General features: G+C 41.8%; 2 protein-coding genes across 3 annotated transcripts; one reads left to right on the top strand and one right to left on the bottom strand.

The window, feature by feature from the left end:
• Positions 1-604: 604 nt before the first annotated feature.
• On the top strand, positions 605-10,556 carry LOC137267997 (flavin-containing monooxygenase 5-like). 2 transcript variants are annotated; one of them, XM_067802461.1, is made up of 7 exons: positions 605-665; positions 3,168-3,336; positions 3,703-4,158; positions 4,905-4,960; positions 5,760-6,156; positions 7,182-7,423; positions 7,884-10,556. In XM_067802461.1, the coding sequence occupies exons 2-7, from the start codon at positions 3,222-3,224 to the stop codon at positions 8,190-8,192; spliced, it is 1,575 nt and encodes a 524-aa protein (XP_067658562.1). In that variant the 5' UTR covers positions 605-665; positions 3,168-3,221; the 3' UTR covers positions 8,193-10,556. The 2 variants fall into 2 exon arrangements, with proteins under 2 accessions (XP_067658562.1, XP_067658563.1); XM_067802462.1 differs by lacking the exon at positions 605-665 and having other exon boundaries at positions 3,166-3,336; positions 7,884-8,561.
• Positions 10,557-11,775: 1,219 nt separating this feature from the next.
• On the bottom strand, positions 11,776-19,643 carry LOC137267995 (flavin-containing monooxygenase 5-like). The gene is made up of 6 exons (XM_067802459.1): positions 19,486-19,643; positions 17,367-17,822; positions 16,364-16,419; positions 15,090-15,483; positions 13,466-13,707; positions 11,776-13,059 (listed from the first exon to the last, which is right to left on the bottom strand). Exons 1-6 carry the CDS (start codon positions 19,601-19,603, stop codon positions 12,712-12,714), a joined length of 1,614 nt encoding a protein of 537 aa, XP_067658560.1. The 5' UTR covers positions 19,604-19,643; the 3' UTR covers positions 11,776-12,711.
• Between the last annotated feature and the right edge of the window lie 1,224 nt (positions 19,644-20,867).

The raw sequence follows: 20,867 nt of genomic DNA, 5'->3' as shown, positions 1-20,867 counted from the left end.
GAATTGGTCTTCAGTAACCCATGCTTCTCGTAAGAAGCGTCAAATCGGATTGATCGATGATGAAAAGTGACAAAAGTGGACCCGTGAAGACCCAAAACTGAATTGGTCTTCAGTAACCCATGCTTCTCGTAAGAAGCGTCAAATCGGATTGGGTGATCAGGCTGCTGACTTGCTTGACACGCCATTGTATCCCAGTTGCATCGATTAATGTCATGTAAATGATCACTGGATTGTCTGGTCCAAACTCAATTATTTATATACCTCTGCCATATAACTGTAATATTGGCAGCTATTATTAACTCATCCAGGGAAACGCTCCCCCAAGTACTCACACAAAAAGAAGATATTAATAAGTTAGTAGTTCTTTTATGTCCGCTTCCTATTGTATCTGTTCGATGCGGTTTAGTTTATATTCATATCCCTCGAGTTCACAATTCTACCAATAATACCTAACATCAGCAGTATAATCATTTTGGGAACACTGTATTTTAGCCATTTCCAGTGTTAAAGTCGAAAAATAATTCTGGATAAAAATGAAATTAAGAATCGAACCAGCATTGCAAACCCAACAACCAAATTGTGAGACAGCAACTGTTAGACACGCGTTACTTCCCTTGGACTAAATCTATCACGCATCCGGTCTGTTCATCGAGTCAATGGGCGTGGTGAGTGTGTTGTTATGGATAAGTGTTCCCGTGTAAAATTTTTTTCACATGATAGAATATCTGTCAACGAATGTCGCTAAGATCGTTACATTTATGTAGGTAAACTCAGATTTGTGAGAGTCCGCTGTTGATGATTCGGACTGCGCTATTTGGTAGGCCGAGACGGAATTTGATCACACGCTCATGAGTCAGGTGTCCCCAGATTTCGTGGTAAGTACGATACGGACTCACGTGAGCAAAACATGTCGGTGATCAGATCCCCCAAAACTATTCTTAGGGAACGTTCATAAGTTATGGCTAGGCTGGTGGTGGTAATTTATTTATACATCGTTAGGAGAGAGAGAGAGAGAGAGAGAGAGAGAGAGAGAGAGAGAGAGAGAGAGAGAGAGAGAGAGAGAGAGAGAGAGAGAGAGAGAGAGAGAGAGAGAGAGAGAGAGAGAGAGAGAGAGAGAGAGAGAGAGAGAGAGATTGTAATCAGGCAGATTAAGTAGATTCATTCATTTATTATCTAAATACTGACTGAAGATGTACCATAATCATATCTAAAGGACGCGCGGAGCTGGGCTGGAGGCAGTGGAGTACAGGTAATGTTTATCGTGTTTATGAAAATTGAATGTGTTTGTTTCTGCAGATATTTTCCCCTATGCTGTTTTTTTCCACAACAGTGAATTGCAAAGAACTGATTACTTTGGAAAAGCTACCTGCGTGACGAGGAATGTTCACTTATTACTGAAATATGTCTTGAGTGCGATGATGTGCCTATGTCATTATACGAATTAATATGACCTTTGCATAATCAGCGTAAGTACGAAAGAACCGACCAGGACATTTATACCCACAATGGCAAACAGTGTAACTCCGAATATTCCGAATAAACGTAATAAATAGCATGAGTGAAAAGCTGCACATATGCGTAATTACTAGTGTTCACATATGTTACGACCACGTAACATAATTACTAATTGAAAGTAGGTGCATGTGCGTAACTATGAATGTTCCCACCACTTTCCGGGTATGTTATGGCTGCAAAGCGGCACCTGTGCGTAATTATCATTATTCGTCCCATGTAACGCAACTACCATGACTGAAGGAACGTTATATGCGTACCTACGAATGTTCCGACCACTTTACATTTATAGCATGACTGAAATGTCATGACTGGTCTGTCTGCGTTAGTACTAATGTTCCGATCACATGACATAAACACCATCACTGGTGATGACTGGTAAAGGATCGACCGCGATCTGGCGAGATGCAACCTTGACCCATGCCTAAGGACTGAGGGAGTTGAACTCCACCCGATGGAGGCTGAGGGCTGCAGGCCTGAGAGAACGGCGTCTCGATCTGACGTCCTTCAGTCAAGGATCGTCACTGACAGGAGCAGAGCCCGAGAATACCGCAACTTGAGGATATTATTTGGGTTCAGTGGTGTGATAAAATCTGTCATCTATACGTTACCAACGTTCGTTTTCGCGTTTGGAAACGTTGTATCTAGGTATATCACCAGGTGATTATCGTTTGGTGGTTCTGAGTTATGGGGTTGCTTTCTTGTAACTTGGAAGTGTATGTGATTACGGTACCTAAGACATTCAAAGCTAGTGAACGGACAGCGTTATCATTAGGAAGCTCTGATACCGCCGTCGTGCCACTTTTTGATTACCATCCTCTTGCCAGTCGTACGATAGTCGTGGATGACCAAGATAGGTATCACCGTCCTCGACCCGTCATCGCACATTTGCAACACACCGCCATCGAATATCTTTGCAAATCGTTGCTAAGCCAACATTCCTAAGCCAATGATAATAAAAATAGTTAAGATAATTGGTATTGGGGTCAAGACTAATATACAGAACTCAGTGCGGTGTCTGCGTGAATGAGCTGATCACTAACTGATGGACAAGGCAAGGGAGGTATGTACAGACCATCTAAACTGAATTACAGGACGAGGGGCGTGTAGAAAAATTTAGTCATCACTCAAAGACGCAACAAGTCTGTTGTTTGTTTATTTACTCCCCATCCACAGTAGTGGTTTCAATCAGTCGTCATTCAGAGGAGCTGTCAAGTTGTTGGTCCATTACAACTCAAACAGTTATCCCTTTATGTCTTGGGTGAAGGAAGGGCTCAACTTATGTCCGCGTTGGGTTGAGGAAGGGTTTCAGTTAAAATTTTGTTGGTAGGAAGGATTCAAGTACTCTCCCTTGTTGACGTAAGGAAGGAATCCGGTAGTTTTGTCTCTTTCTGCCTTTAGGAACCTTAAGGAATGGATGTTCCACAAATGTTCCTTGTTACCTTAAGGGGGCGTTCCAGTTATCGCTTGTTGACTTCACGAAAGGTTCCTGTTATGCCCCTTTGTTGGCCCAAAGATGGGTTCAAATAACCCGTTTGATTTTTTTTTGTTTGTTAAAGGGTTTTAACTAATTTATATTTATTATAAGATCATCAGATAAAATTGCTTCATTCTACACAAAACAGGATGGTCTAGAATTCTGTATTTCTTTGCAGGTGGCATAGCGAATCGAGGAGGAGAGCGTGTCCAGGAGGAACAGGGGACCCGACATGGCGGGCATACGTGTGGCTGTGATCGGTTCTGGAGTTGCAGGTCTGGCGTCTGTGAAGTCCTGTTTGGAAGAAGGACTAGAGCCTGTTTGTTTTGAACAGCATGATGATATTGGTTGGTAGAACATTCTGTCGCTTTGAATTTGCTGCGTGTAACAACTCGCCAAAGTAGGCGTGTAACAATCTACTTTAACAGGTTTGGGCGGATTCCAGAGCGGTCCCGTGTTGTCATATAGACAGTCTGTTTATGTCCAACTGGGCCTACTGGAGGTTTTAAAGTTTGAAACTCAAACGTCAAGCTTGTATAACCCATACGTCAGAAACTGGTATAGTTGTTCGCTCGTCAAGCTAACGACCTTGGCTCAATTCCCCACATGGGTACAATGTGTAAAGCTAATTTCTTGTGTCCCCAGCGGTGATATTGCTAGACTATGCCTAAAGCGTTGTAGAACTAAACTCACTCACTCACCCTCTGTTGCAGGGGGAACATTCTACGCCACAGATGAGTTCAGGCCAGGTCAGGGTGCAAGGGCGTACGATTCACTAATACTCAACACCAACAAGGGAATTACCTGCTTTAGTGACTTCCCGTTTCCCGATGATGCTCCCCCATACCCAACAGGACAAGATATGTATCAGTACCTCAAAAACTATGCGGAAAATTTTGGGCTTGAGAAGTACATTCAGTTCAATACAAAGGTGCATAATATAACCAGAAGCAGCAATTATGAAACAACCGGAAGTTGGGACATTGAAACGGAGGTAAATGGCGACCGGAAGTGGAGCACATTCGCTGCGGTGTTAGTCTGCACTGGTGTTTACTCAAAGGCTTACACTCCCAAGATCGAAGGTGTTGAGAAGTTTAAAGGAACTGTGGAACATTCTCAGACATTCAAATCAGGGTCCAAATATCGGAACCAGAGGATACTTGTAGTTGGTCAGTTATTGGTTAAAATCTTTACTTTTAGTCTCCTTCCTCTTACGCAGGTGCTGCATCTGCTATATGAAAATACGACGTTAAAAGACGGCACTTATTGTAGCCCTGCCTTGCACTGTGCATCGGGGGCTAACGCAAGGAGAGGTTGTGTCTGAATGCGGTGTTCATGTTTACATGCGGCTTGAGACCCAACGAATACATGTCCCATGACCCACCTACACCCTCATCTCGTTGTTCTCTTGTCGTAATAACCTAACAAAAGAAGGCACAAACGTATTGGGTTCGAATTGTGCTTATTATTATTTTCCTTTTGAACATATGAATATATTAAGGATGTTAGTTAAAGAGAGCCGCGGTGACTATTACAGCGTGGAAGGTATTGACTTTTACCATTTTCAGATGATGGTAATGATGGTGGTGGTGATGATGATGATGATGATGATGATGATGATGATGGTGGTGATTGTGATGATGATGATGGTGGTGGTGGTTGTGGTGATGATGATGATGATGGTGGTGGTGGTGATAATGATGCTGCTGATGGTATTGATGATGATGATAATGATGACGACGATGAGTATGATGATGATGATCCCACAGCAGATGCAATACCAACACACCACTATTACTACTAACACTCTGTCAACAACGCCCCACGCCAACCCCCGTCCACCCTTTCCCCCAGCTGTTTTGTACAGACCATGAACGAAACATTATTTCCCTCATTAAGTTCCATCTGTTTGCAGGTAATGCTCACTCGGCCGGAGATGTAGCCACGGACGTCAGCAGATACGCTAAGCAAGTACGTTTTGTGACTCTTATCCTCTAATGTTAACGCCCAATAAATGACAAGGTGTTTCTTAACAAAGCATGGTTTTGAAGGTCTGTCAGTCCAGTTCGGTAGCTCAGATGAACCAATCCCCACAGACCGTTCAGGTTCGCCACAGTCTAACCTTTATCGCCTCGGTTCAGTGAGTGTGTATGGTATTAGCCGCGTTTGACCGTGTTCAAGCAAAAATAATCACTGAAATTGGCTACACATTAAATACTGGACAAAATCAGTTAGGGATATTGGTATTTTTACGATTGATATTTTATCAATGTGTCAGTGCATAAATAGATCATTATTCAAAATTTGCATAAATCCCGAACATTTATTGTCTGGTATTTAATAGTTTTTGGGATTTCGGTCGGACTCAAACACAATATTTTTCCCATATGAAGCCCTTTTCCGCGTTTCTGTGATGGGTCTCTGCGAAAAAAACAAACAGTACACGAAATCGTTTTTTTTATCGGCTGCCCGAACTGCGGATTCACTTTCGTTTTCGAGATATAAGTCTCAGTTTTACTGCTCGAGATGCTTCTCTCTCTCGAACTGAGTAATTAAAAAGGTCCCCTGATCATGCAGCGTTGTAAACACGGCAGATCCCGAGTGGCAGACCGGTGGAAAAGATTCCATTGAGAAAATGTATTCTGGCTTGTTTGCTTACTTGCCTTCGTGTCTGTTGTATTTTTGACCATGTTTGAGTCTTACCATTCTGCCTGCTTTGTCACCATTATCATCCATGTTTCATGACGTTATTTTCCCATCTGTTTCACAGGTATATTTATCTGTTGGGAAAGGGACATGGATACTCAATCGTTGTCAAGGGGGTGGTGTTCCCCTGGATTTCATGCTGAGGCGAATTTTCACGATGATTCCACTTTCGGAATCTATTTCCAGCAAGGCAATCGTTAGTAAAGCAAACGCAAGACTTGATCATGTTAAATACAAACTGTACTCAGGGATACCTGTCCCTCGTGGCGCGGTCATGATCAGTGATGAAATTCAAATGAGGATTGTCTGTGGGAAAGTTAGGATCGCTGGAAATCTCGCGAGACTTGGGACCAGCCATGCGGAGTTCGATGATGGGTCAACAGTCTCGGACTTAGATGGGGTGATATTTGCAACGGGGCTGCAACGGAGTCTTCCCTTTCTCGACCCTGTCGTGGGAGCAAGTATGAGAATAATACCATCATAGTTTTATAAAGGGAGTTGCCTCCCTTAGATGCCACATAAACCTATGATCTTGTGTCCAAATTAGAGATTCGCCATCAGTAATGTTTCTTTGTTTGCGTCATAAGTGTTGTTTCTTTGCGATTTCCTCCCGCATAGAGCTTAATGGTCTAACTGAAATTTACCTTGAAGATCCAGGATAGAATAGGTCTTCAGAAACCCATACTTGAGACAAGACCCGTGAAGGTCCCGGGGTAGAATAGGTCTTCAGCAACTATGATTGTCGTAAGAGGCGACTGACGGGATTGGGTGCTCGCTGACTTGGTTGACACGTCATCGGTTCCCAATTGTGCAGATCGATGCCTATGTTGATCACTGGAATGTCTGGTCCAGACTCCATTATTTACAGACTGCCGCCATATAACGGGAATATTGCTGATTGCGGCATAAAACTCAACTCGCTCACTCACTTGTCAGAAAATGCGACTGAGCTTGTCGTAAGAGGCGATTAAAGGGATCGGGTGGTCACGCTTACTGACTTGGTAGACATATGTGATCGGTTCCCATTTGCGCAAATTGATGCTCATGTTGTTAGGCACTGGACCCGTTTCACAAAGCACTCGTAATTCTATGGTCTCTTAACATTACTCGTGTCTTTCCTATCTCTTATTCTATACCTCCGACGACAATCGCAGCGCTAGACTCGATTACTTACGGACCTCCGCCACACAACTCGAATATTGCTGAGTGTGGCGTAAAACTAAACTCACTCACTCGGGATTCCCTCACACATAGAACTTCGTTAACTAACAGGGATTTGTTTTCCTTCAAGATCCGGGTCAGAATTGGTCTTCAGCAACTTAGATTTGTCGTATCATATCTTCTCTCATCCAATTCGGGATTTTAAAAGCTCACTGTTGGTGTCCAGTTGTGGAAACCAGCACAGGTTACTGTGGAACAAACAAATCAAAAATGAAATTCTGTTTAGAACAGTATAAAACCAGATTGACTCACTCATTACCTTCAGGCGAGGAGAAACTGGAATGGTACAAGATGGTGTTCCCTGTTCATCTTCCCCATGACACGTTGGCTATGATTGGCTTTATCAGAACTCTCGGATCTCTGGTGCCAATAGCTGAGCTTCAAGCGCGACTCGCGGCGAGGGTGGTCGCCAAGAAACACAAACTGCCAACCAAAACAGTGATGCTCAAAGATATTGACAAATGGAATAAAAGCTTTCTTCGGACGTATGGCCACTACAGATACTCGGTAAGACGCATTCAGTTAACCCAACTCATTCAGTAAGACGTTTATTTCATAGCACGATAAACAGGTACACCTTTAACAGACAACAAATAATAACTTGTTTAACTGCGAACACTAGGTTTTCTAATAATACTTGTGATTTCATTATAATAAAGAAAAAGAGAAAAACGAGACTACTTTTTATACGTTCATTCAAAGTTTCGTAAACTATAAGATTTGATGGATTGTCCCAGTTTAAAACTTTGTAGGAAGAAATGCCAAGGACGAAGGCACTGTCTTGACAGAACATCTCATCTTTGGCTGTAGAATTCTGAAGGCTGAACCGCTCAGTAGATGTTTGTGTCCATATTGCAGGAACATCACCAAATATGGCAAACATCAGTTTCCAATCAACCATACCTCCTTGTCACGCCGTCATACGACTGACAAAAATTTGTTTTGAACAAGCCTTTTTTCATTCCAGTTTCCAAATATTCCCATTAGGGACGAAATAGCTGCAGAGCTTGGGGTAAGGCCATCTTTGTTGGAGCTCTTGAGACTTGGACCAACTGTTGCCTTCCAGTATTACTTCGGCCCAGCCTTCAACGTACACCATCGTCTCACTGGACCCGGAGCTTGGGACGGAGCCATCCGAGCATGCGCAGAGGCACAACATGGCGCCTATGCAAATCAGATCCGGAAAGTACCGGAGATTAAAACGAACAGTAATTTTCTGCGAGCCCTATTAATTTTACCTGTTTTGTTTGGAATATATTTGTTGTTTGCTCTGTAGGGAACATCCATTTTTCCACCTGACCTGATGGTACTTGCCGCTGATATTTTGCCGTTTCTTCAAAGAAGAGAGACAGTGTGTGTATGTATGACCTCATGGATTTTTGGAGATTCTGACATTTCTACAGTGAGAGGTATTGCGTGTTTTCGTTTTGACATCTCAAAGAGACAGTATTTTCACAACATATACCAATACACTTTATATGATAGTCAGTACTCCTCATTGAGGTGTGTGTGTGCTGCCGGAACTGCCTGACATATAATTCGTTCACTTTGTAGAGGGCACGTCATCATATCCCGTTGGGTAGATCGATGCTTTTGCATCACAACTGATTGGTAAAGTGGAAAAGCTGATAAATGATATTCTGTCCGTTTTGTGTTAACTTCTATGTGCCAGAGGTATCTCTGTTGTGATAAATAATGTAACAACGAAACTGGACAGCAGTGCAGGTATGTAATTAAAATGAGCGTGTGGGTTTGACCGCACTAGCAACAGGATAATTTACAGCGGTGCATATACGTCACATCAAAATAAGTTAAGACCCCGTACAAGCATCTTTTTACACCCTGTGCATTTTTACATATAAGTAAAGATGCATGGGTATGTAAATGTGTAATTTGCTATGCGTTCATGCACCACAGAAAATATATTTTAGGTGAGCATTTAAAGGACACGCTAGCCAAATTTGTCATATTACAAGTCGCATTGAACATGGACACACTGCATGATATTCAGAGAAGAAGAAGAAGATATTTTCCATACATGCTTGCAGTTGCATTAACTGTAGGTCAAGGCAAGGAAAGATCAAGGTACAGACTTGAAAAAAGCAGGGCTTAGTGGGAGGATATTGTGGAGGGCACATTTGATAATAGACAATGGGTAGACAATTTTCGTATGACTGAAGACACTTTTAGCTATATCTGCAATGAACTTCACGATAACCTACAGAAGACGCCAAACAAATATCCACTAGATGTACGCACTAACTATCTACTGGCTGGCATCAACAGGGGAGTACAGGACTAATGGCAACCTGTTTGGTGTCGGAAAGTCGACAACTGCAACATGTGTCCACAACGTCTGTGAAGTTATTGTGGAGAAGTTAGGGTAGTTAAGTTTCCGGAAGGCAATGCGCTGAAAAAAGTTCTACAAGGGTACCTGGAAGTTTGGGGATTTCCAAACTGTGGTGGCGCCATTGATGGGTGCCATATACCAATCATTGGACCCGCTGATGATCATGCACCCAAAATGCACGCTGAGCAGAAATACTTATGTGCAAAAATACTTTTGCACGTACCCCTGACTTAATGCAAATTTGCTCACTGTGCAGTTTTGCATATATGTGCAATTGCGTTCATGGGCCCATTTTGCACATGTGTGTAAATATACATATGTGTGCAAGTTTGGTTCATGAACGGGGTCTCAGACTGTACCGTACTGTACTGTACTGTACTGTAAATACAACCAATTACTTCGGGCAACTGTTTAGGAAAAGAAAGGACTATATTATGCACATTCCATATGCTGTTTAAAAGTTCTGTTTTATGTTTGCTTTTGTTTTTTTTTGTTTTTTTGTTTCTTCTTTTTTTGCAAGGGGGTGTAGTGGGGGGTGGAGTGGGGCTGTGTTTTTGCGTTATTTTTCTCGCTCCTATTCACTGTTACACGTATAGGAAGAACGTTGTGACATGTCGAGCTACATATGCCACCTCGTCAGGAAAACACGGTCGTTTTCAGAGACAGCTTCTTTCGACAATATTTGATACAAGATTATCATTTTTTTTACCGTAAGTCAAAACCATGATTTTATAATAAGAAATTTGTAAAGAAAATAAGATTTTTGATAAGAACTACGAGTTATTACTTCTGTTTCAAAAATTCCCTCTGAAAAACTTTGAGGGTTAGAATAGTACTGGAGTCGTTTAAAGGTTTCCTCATGAACTGATGTATTTAAAATAAATTCGCAACGTCATGACTTCGATAAGTGATAAAGATCAGTGAAATTGGCGAATTCGTAGTAAAGGTTCTCACCAAAACGCATCTTTTCACATGACCGAGATTTACACATGATTTTCAGCAATTTGATGCATGATCCTCGTGCAGTTTGTCTACATAAGGTTAGTTAAAACTTTTGATGGGAAGTATATATACCCATAGTTGATCGGTACTGATACATATCCATGATGTCGTAGGGCCGAAAGTGTACCTGTGAATGTCATTGATGTGAATATCTTGACATTTTAATGAGGACGAGGTGTCGTTGGTGGTGCTTTTTGTTCAATCTTACCGGGTTTTGTCTATTTTCCATTTTTATTTTTCCATGTGACATGTACAGAAAAACAGCGAAAATAAAGGATACTGACGGTTGCGTGTAATCCTATCATGCCATGTAACGTGTAGAAAAAGATGAATATACAAAACGGACAATTAGGAGATAAACATACTGTGTTGGAAAATCAGAGGTATATAACGAACGCGCAGCGTGAGGTTTTAAATACAAAATTTCGAGGTATTATAATTTTGTTATATACCTCTGATTTTCCAACACAATATGTTTATCTCCATTCTACCATAACCGCATTATTCAGATTTTAAACAAGTACATGATGTGTTGGAAAATCAGAGGTATATAATGTGATTATATACCTCTGAATGACTTTGATTAACCAATCACAATCCAGTACGTAGCGAAGTCATGGTAGAATTTTAATTAGAAACAAGTGCCGATAAATGTGTAGGTACATATCTGGCTATAATTTATTAAATATTACGCTGATATGATCTAGAACGTCAGTGCAAAAGAATACCAAGCCATGCGTGAGTGAGTAGGTTTAGTTTTACGTCGGGTTTACCAATATTCTTGCGGGGGACACTCATTGGGCTTCACGCAATTTAGGCATTTGGGGGATCGAAACCGGATCTCCGGCGTGACGAGCGAACAAGTTAACCACTAGGCTACCCCACCACCCCCACATTTCATTAAGGGCTCGGCACCATCCTTATAACTGCATTTCTTGTCGATTTGATTCACAACGAAGAAGATCCGGGTTCGATTCCCCACATGGGTACATTATGTTGAGCTCATTTTTGGTGTCCCCAGCTGTGATATTGCTGGAATGTGGCTAAAAGCCGCATAAAATTAAATTCACTCACACCTGTTCATGTAGTCTTCGATTGAAAGTTCACGTGTCACTTGTCAAGCCCTGACGCAGTCCTATTATAGTGTTGAGAATGATATTGTAATTAGGGACAAAATAAATAGTCACAGAAATATATATTTTTACTACTCGACACACACGTTACACAGCACAGAATAGGTTCCAGTGAAGGCAAGCATGGATTGCTGAAGGCCTACTGTACCCCGGACCTTCACGGGTCTGTCAAATTTTAAAATAGAAGATATAAACATGAACGCCTACTTTTATGAGAATTCATTTTTTCGAAAATTGCGTTTCTTTTGCTGTACTATCGAATGAATGACACTGCGCATACGTTCGACACGCACGAAAATGCAAAAAGGAAATGTACATTATTACAATACCTTCACGCAATTTGATATTGATATCAAGGTAGATTTGTTAATATATTTTGTTGTTTTGGTCATTTGGTGATGCATTATGTGAGCACGATATATGTATTGAAAACATCAGAGAGGTTCATTATTCTAGTGGAGGTATTTGTATTAAAATTCAATAAAATTAAACTGATTTTTCATGGTCCCTAATTTGTCATCACTATATGTCATGAAAATCATAGTGAACAGCAAAAGAAATGAAATCTCATAAAAAGTGAGCGTTCATGTTAATGTCTTCTATTCTATTAAAAAAAACTTTATTTAAAAAAGCCAGTTGCATTTCTTTTGCTGTTCAACATAAAATAACTCACGCTTATTACGAACTGTTTGATACTACGAACTCGTCCCAGATCCTTGCTGAAAATATTAGTCGAAATACTAGTATATAAATAATAAAATTGAGAAGTACAATAATGACTAATCTATAGATAACAAGAACTGTGTACCTCACAGAATACTAGAAGTTGTCATCCACAAAGTCAGTGATGTAAAATAGTCCCCTTTAGTTATGATATATTTGTAACTTACTGTAGAGTATATTGTTCCATGTATTGTGTTCCCAGGTTGGTGGTCACATCATGGAACGTGAGTGAGTGAGTTTAGTTTTACACCGCACTCATAACATTCCAACTGTTTGAAGGTGATCTGTAAATAATCGAGTCTGAACCAGACAATAAAGTGATCAACAGCATGAGTATCGATCTGCGCAACTGGGATACGATGACATGTGTCAACCAAGTCAGCGAGCCTGACCACCCGATCCCGTTAGTCGCCTCTTACGACAAGGGTTACGGAAGATCAGTTTTAACCTGGAACTTTACGTGCCACTGCAGCATGGAATGTTCTTGACCACTGTCCCTCCTTATGTTTACATACATAAAGATTAATATAAAATATCGTATGGTTTAAGAAACACAAACACATGAAGTGAACTTTTCACGTGTTCAGCTAGAAACTCAACCAACAACACCTCATTCCTAGGTATTTCCAAAGAGTTACGATCACCATGGCAACGAAACAAGACAGCCCAACTGTCGCACGGGAACACCCGGTTTGGGGAGGCAGGTGTTTATTCCTTCCAACAGGTTTAGACAGGTAGCCTTCCGTGAGCGCCGCTTCAATAGCATCTCTAGCACCATCCCAGGCATGAGGGCCCCACAGTCGGTAGTAATAGGGGAAGGCGGGGCCGTAGTAGTACAGGTAAGCCAATCGGGGTCCGGCCTTGATCAGGTCCCACCAGGAAGGGGACACGCCCAGCTCTGCGGCCATCTCGTCTCGGATTTTCAGATTTGGGATCTAAGTGATTAAAAAAATATGTAAAAAATATGTAAAATAAAAAATATATGTTATTCAAAATTATTATTTGTTAATGTTGTTTTCACAAAAAAAAAACATGGCAAAGATCTAGGTTTTGTTTTGGGTATGGGTTAGACTATAGTGGTTTAAGCGTTGACCCGTTATGACGAAGGCGAAGATGTGAGAAACTAGTGACAGACAAAAAACCCGCACCTAATCTTAGTGTTACGTCATGGCAAGCGACAAATTCACCAGACGAAACGATGACTTTACATTCATTATTTTAGCAGATCTTTGGACCCTTGAGGCCATATTCATGCAACAGAATTGGAAACAACGTTGATTCATTTCAATAGTGATGTTTTGACGCACGTCGTAACCTCGGCTTGCATGTCATGTTTCTTGCCTTGTATTTGTAGCATCCGAAGCTCTGTAAGACGTGTTGGTTCCACCGGTCTACATCCTTCATCATGACGTTGTAGGGAGGTAATTTGTGTTTTCCAGATAGGACTCGCGCTGCCAGTCGACCTTGAACTTCAACCAAGGCCAAAACTGTCGCAGCTGATTGGAAAGAACCAATCAAAGCCAACGTGTGATGCGGCAGTGTCAGCGGAAACGTCATCTTGTACAGGTACAGCTTGTCTTTACCTAGAAACATGCATCAACTGTCAAGGTGAAGATCGTTAACAAAATCATGTATACATAAAGCAAAATACGATTATTTACACTGATGCACTGATGTCTCTTGTATGATTGGCTACAGGTGTCATCGATACACACACACACACACACACATACACACATACATACACACATACACACATACATACACACATACACACATACATACACTCATGGACAGTACAAACATTCCTTTATTTATTTCCATACTTTCACTCACAGTGCACTCACACCTTGTGAAAGGACCTGGAAAAGAATAAACGAACACTCGCACTTGTTCCTTTACTTGTTTCCATGAGTATATACTGCGACCACTCATGTTGTGCTGAACTCCATGCCGCACGCGCACGCTGTATGTGCTTACAACTGGATTGACATTATCGCCCACGATAACCTTAGCTGCCTGTGAGACGCCAGAAGGTTAACACAACAGGAGGTACCAATTTTCTGCTTAGCAAGCAAAATCATTTTTGAACGAATTCACTTGCCTAAAGAGACCACATATGCCACACGTGCTTCACTGGGCAGGACTGAACTACTAGAATCTCAGGAGTCAAGCTGTCAAACACAGTCACCCATCTAAAACGAGACCAACGTCGCACATCTCAGCTGTGCCCTTCCACAGTGCACAAGATCACATACCACCACGATATATCGGCATCTCACACTCAGGCTGTCCCTGTTTGTCATCCTGTCTGAGGACCCTAATTTCCTAGTGTATTTACACACACAGGTGGTTTCTTGGTCGACCTCTACAAAGGGACGTAAGTTCCGGGTTAGACTTTGTGAACAGTTACCAGCACTAGGAAAGGCGTTTCATGCTTGGAAATTCCATAATGGTCGAAGGCAAAAAGTGACAAAGCTGCATCCGCGGGATTCGGGATTGAATAACTCATTCCTATCATCACATGCGACGAAAGGGATCGGATGGGCAGGTTATAGCTGACTTTGTTGACACCTATCATGATATCAGAATTACGTATATCGATGCTCATGCTGTTTATCACTGGATTGTCTGGTCCAATTATCAATTGGACTCAATTATTTACAGACAACTATCATATAGCTCAGCGAGGCAATAAACAACTACTAAACAAACACGGCGATCGAAAGTATATGCTAAGACTAGTTAAACGACATTTAGAACGGGAAAATCGCTTGTTGGGGTGATGAAAATCGCTTACAAAATCCATGTCAAACTCAACTAATGTGTCACTTACAAGTAAAGACTTATGTCCCTTAGGCAAGCCAGGAGCCGCTTGTCCGCTGATCATTATTCACTAGAGCTGCATAACTGTGTTAATGTTTGCCTAGTTGAAATGTGCCTATAAATCCACTTACTAACTTACCCCCTTTTGCTTCTTCGGGTAGGAATCTTTGTCCGAGACTGTAGCCTGTTGCAAACAAAATAGTGTCAATGTCCTTGAGGACAGTACCGTCCTCAAACTCGGCCTCGTTCTTGCCCACTCTCATCAACCTGCCTGCGATCTTCACACGGCCACAAGCAATCTGCTGGTAGATGAAGTCGTTTATCATCATCGTGAGATCAGGGACCTTGTCAACGCCGTTCGTCACTCCAGCGGCTGTGTGGTCTAAGCGAGAATTGGCGATTTCACAAATGACGTTGCTTAACGTTGTGTTGTTCCTGACGTTACACCTCCTTTGTGTGACGTATCCCAGTGGCTGACCTCCTTTAAGCAGGCGAGGGATTATGTAGGTTCCTCTCCCAACACTCAAGTAGACCTGTGAGGAAGACGAAGTCGCCAAACTCTGTGTCGTGAATGAGGCAATGAGTGTAAAATCGAGTGTTTCTATGAAGCAACCGAATTGCAAAGGAAAGACAAAATTTCTTTGAAGGGAGCATAATTTTACAAAATTGCAGTAGGGGACAATCAAACTGATGAACGAACGGTTTAACCATTAGTCTACCCCTGCAGAAACCCATATAAGTATTTTATGTTAATTAAAACTTTTTGATCCCAAGACACATATCCTAATTTGTGGAGGGACGCAACTCATCACAATGGCTGGGTCAAGGTATACCTCCGTATTGTCAAACACCTTATAAATCCAGCTACAACTACGTTTACTAATCCATCCGCTGCTGCTGGGTCTACTTCTTCTACCATGTTGAAAGGCAAAGTCCAGAGAATATATCGTCTTGATTATATACCGAAAGACATTCCCTTGGCACACATTTCAGTTGCGTTGAAGACGATATGGGCTTCTGTCAATATCCATTGTTTACACGTCTAGCATTTCGACACTCCCAGGTTTTCTTTATCAATGACACGGCAATAGTAGACTAAGGCTTAGTCCCCGAATATATATAATTTTGATGGTAACAAACAAACCCATTTTATTTGAAATAGAGACCCAAGGAGACAAGAGATAGTCGAAAGGCGCCACTGTCATAAATTATGCATGTTCACCAAATGGTAAATGTATCTCTCAATATGGGTACCACCAATTGAAACCTGAGGAAACCTAGACTTGCTTCATTTAAGGCTTTAGTACTACAGGGGCGGCTTGGCATTAGGCAAAATAATGAGACAGACCGTGAGACTGACTACGGCAATAGTACAGCTTGCCTGGATACTCGGGCCACCATGTATGACTATACCTGCTTTGCCACATGGGATGCTGTGACGGCCATATCCCCAGCGGAATTCCCAGTGCCTGCAGAGACAAAAGGCTGTATGGATGTCTGTGACCGCAATATAGTTCAAATCTAACCTGAGAACTCATCTCTCTCTGCAAGCCTTTCAATACCTCTCACTCGAAAGAACCACAGAGTACATTCTAGTGGGAGTTTCGATACTATATACATACATATTTCTATACAGGCTAAGATAAACAAATACAACAGAGTGGGTTTGGGAAATCCTGGCACAGTCAGGCCGGTAATTCTGGTAAAGATCAAGGCCCATGCCCCCCCCCTGCAGGCAGTCCAGACAGGGAATGGGACTTTTCCCTAGAAGTGCTGTCTTGTCGAACCCACCAAGAACCTTCTGGAAATCCCAACACTGCAGCCTTCTGAATTACCCAGCGTGTCAGAAGGGCTGTGCTCCTGGTGGAGAACCCGGGAACTCTCCTGAACCACACCAAGAGATCAGGAGGTACCAAACCAAGAGAAAAATGGGGAGTCTCATGACAGTGTACTTGGAATTCCAGCTACATGGCGACCGTCTGTATATAATCATATCTGGACAATGCAGTGATCAACAGCATGAGCATCGATCTACCCATTTGGGATGCGTTGACGTGTCAACTAAGTCAGCGAGTCTGACCTCTAGATCTCGTTAGACGCCTCGTCGACAACCATGGGTTGCTGAAGACCAATTCTAACCGGGATATTCACGGGTCTTCACTCGAATGTACGGACGAGGATTGAGCAAAGTGTGATGCATACAAACCACTCTCGCTCTGACGATACAAATCACCTTGTGAATGTGCCCTTACTGGCCAATTTTGCACAAAAATGTAGCCCCGATTATAATCCGTGGGCTCTCAGGACCATACCCTTACTCAAGGAAAAATGGTCCAGCATGTCGTAACACACTGTACTGAACACCCTGTACTGAACACCCTGTTCTAAAAGGCACCTATAACCCTGTGTAACATACCCACAACCAACACTCGCTTGCCCGTGTATCTTGTCCCATCCTTGAATGTTTTCGAGTGTTCGACGGTCCCTTCAAATGTCTCGAGTCCATCAACTTCAGGAATTCGGGCATCAGAGAACCCGGAGCACACTATCACGCAGTCATATACGTCCCGATAGACCGTCTTCGATGCATCCGTCGCTTCAACTTCCCATTTACCAGTGACGTCATAGTCACCTGACTTCCAGATGTGGCGAACCTTAGTTTTAAAGTGGATGTACTTCCGGAGATCAAACTTCTCGCTGTAGAGGTTGAGATACTGGTGAACCAACTCATGGGTCAGAAAAGGCGGGTAATCTTCCGGGTGTGGAAAATCACTAAAGCAGAACAGGCCTTTTGGTGAGTTAGTAGTCAAGTTGTCGAATGCTCGTGCACCCTGCCCCTCCCTGTACCCCTCTGTGTAGTACCATATTCCTCCTGCAACATAGCAATGGCAGTTTTGCATTTGCACCATTGTCTTCATGGAATCACATGTTTTCATGGAAAATAGTTTCGGAAAATGAGAGATTGTCAAACTTTTGTAAAAAAAACAAAACACACACACAACCCACCCCCCAACTACCCACCCACCCCCACCCCCCTAAAAAAACAACAACAACAAAAAAAAAAACAACAAGAAACCCCCAAACAAACAAAAAAGAAAACAAAAAAACAAACAAAAACAACAAAACAAACAAAATAGACAAAAAAACCCAAACCAAACCAAAACAAAAAAAACCCCCAACAATGTGAAACTAACATCAGACATCTAATTTCGAGTGAGTAACAGAGTATAGTTTTACGCTGCTTTTACTTACAGTAGTTGACTATAATTGAGTCATTATTAGTGAAATTCCCATAGGCTTCCATTTTAACTAACTCTTGCAGGAATAATTTTCATAAATTTAGCTTCGGTCGAATTGCTTTCAATACTTATCCACCAGATGGGAAATCATCTCAGATATATACACGTAATTTTCATTCAATTTTCCGATGATTATTACGAAAACTGCAACTATTTAAACAACATATGTTAGCCATATCAATCAAGTTTAAATTGGCTTTTTATGGGATAGCTTGAAATTAAGTTGTACTTGTGGCGCTTCAGGCGATATTCGATATCCAATTAACAGAAAGGTGAAAGAATGATTACACGGTGCCATTTAGAAAGTGGTCAAATGCAACATGTATATTTGGTATCTCACTTTCTTAGTAAAGTACAAATTCTAGACTAAGTTCTTTTGTGGTTGAGTCCGGGATTTGAACCCACACCCTCAGAGTCAGGCACCTAATCGCCAGCACACAAAGCCAGCCGCCTTGCTGAGCGGGCTGGCGATAAGGTGCCTGACTCTTAGGGTGCGGGTTCGAATCCCTGATGGGAGTACTAGAATTTGTACTTTACTAAGGAAAGTGAAATCCCAAAAATGACATATGCTGCAAGGTGAAAGAACACGACGATGAAGATGATTTCCAAGATGTTTGCAAAACATCAAAATAAAATGTCTTCTACTCGGTTTATGGAAATTATTCTCGCAACAGTTAATTAACTTGTAAATCTATGAAGATTTCACTAATGATGGCTCGCTCACTTATGCTCAACTACTGTATATTCCAGCAATGTCCCTGCAATGTCACAGAGATGGGCCGGAAATATTCTAACCATGTTGATCTATGATGTGATCATCAGAACGTGTTAGTGTATAAACGTTTTACACAGGGCGATGGAGGTAGCCTATTGGTTACAGCGTTCACTTATCACGCTGAAAACCTAGGTTCGATTATCCACATGGGTGCAGTGCGTAGTCCATTGCTGGTGTCCCCCGCCCTGATATTGCTGGAATATGGCTAAAAGCGACGTATAACCTCACTCACGCAAATCGCCAAAATGTTTGTCGGATTATATTCCAAAAATATCACGTCGAGGGACACCAAACTGACTTTACACATTGTACCCTTGTTGAGAATCAAACATGGGTCTTCGGCGTGACGAACGAACGCTTTAACCACTATTGGCTACCCCACCGCTCCGTCGTATAGTTGAACTGCACGCTCTTTCAAGAACACTACAATAAAACAACTGAAAGGTTTGGAGATCAATTACCGATATCATCGAATTGTTCCAAACACACCGGTTCCAGACCTTCCTCCAAACAGGATTTGATGGCACCTAAACCAGAGATCCCGGCCCCAACAATAAGCACTCTTCTCTTTGAACCCATCCTTTGGACCAAGCCGCCCTTCTGTTGCAAGCTGTATACTAACTGTACGGTATGATCACCACAGCGTATCCTTAGTGATTGGTAACAACACTCATGTTGGTCGTCTGTATGTTATTGATTTGTATCAATCACCTATGTTGACGTATCATCCGCCAAAAAAGATATTTACAAACACGTGTGTTCGTTTAATCTGAGGAGCGTATTCAAACATATGGTATATAAAAGAATCGATGTATATATTGGATTCATTAATTGATAAAGCTTTGAATTTTTTTCCCAACCTGCGGAATGAGTTAATGAATATTTTATCAGATTTTTGTCGAGTTTGCTTATAATGAACCTACATGTACTACGATACATAAAACATACAATTTCCATTTAATATCCTCGACGTTAATCAAAATATACAGAGAACGAACTAAGTGCGTACATTGCACATTCTGTCCCACGATATTTTGAGTATGTGTTCAATACGGTATCTGCGCCATATTGAGGTCCGCATATTGTGCTGAAACACCACACAGCCACAAATAAGAGTGAATTAGGTTTTACGCCGCTTTTAGCAATATGCCAGCAATATCACGGCGGGGGACACCAGAAATGGGCTTCATATTCTACTCATATAGGGAATAGACCACTGATCTTCGGTGTGACAAGCGGATGTTTCAACCATTAGGCTACCACACAGCCCCTACAACTGGGATTGGTAGCTTGAAAGCATTTATTTTGCTTTCACGCAATAAAATGTAGTAGATATGTAGAGAAATTTCCTCTCTGAGAGGTGTTGATAGTATAAGTCCGATTATATCAAGAGCATGTGTTTACGAATCACTATCAAATAGTGTATTCTGCTCTACCAGTGGCACTTGTCATAAATACATGCAAAGGCTAGTCAACTGTTCATCTGAAAGAATTCAGGAAGGTTTGATCTGAGTCAGATACATGAAATGCATCAGAAGTGGGTTTTGTTACAGATGCCGCAAATTTTACGTCACATGGGGTCGGTGAAGTTGGGACAAGTCTTTTCTGAGGCCTTGGATGTTGTAATTTTATCGTTGTAACGAACAATACAACTGCCACAGCTCCACACACTCATACTCATAAAGGTGGAACTCTAAAGGAGAGGTGGGAAATCATCACTACTGTAGTGAAACACCAAAAACTAATTTGAGTGTATGTGTAAGGGCTAGGACGAGTAGCCCGTAAACCCAGGACGGGTGAGTAATGAGTAAGTGAGTGAGTTTAGTTTTACTCCACACTCAGC

This window comes from Haliotis asinina, chromosome 16 (assembly GCF_037392515.1).
Source record: "Haliotis asinina isolate JCU_RB_2024 chromosome 16, JCU_Hal_asi_v2, whole genome shotgun sequence".
NCBI classification, from domain to species: Eukaryota; Metazoa; Mollusca; class Gastropoda; order Lepetellida; family Haliotidae; genus Haliotis; species Haliotis asinina.
The sequence above is the reverse complement of the archived record's forward strand: the minus strand, read 5'-3'. Positions and strand labels throughout refer to the sequence as shown.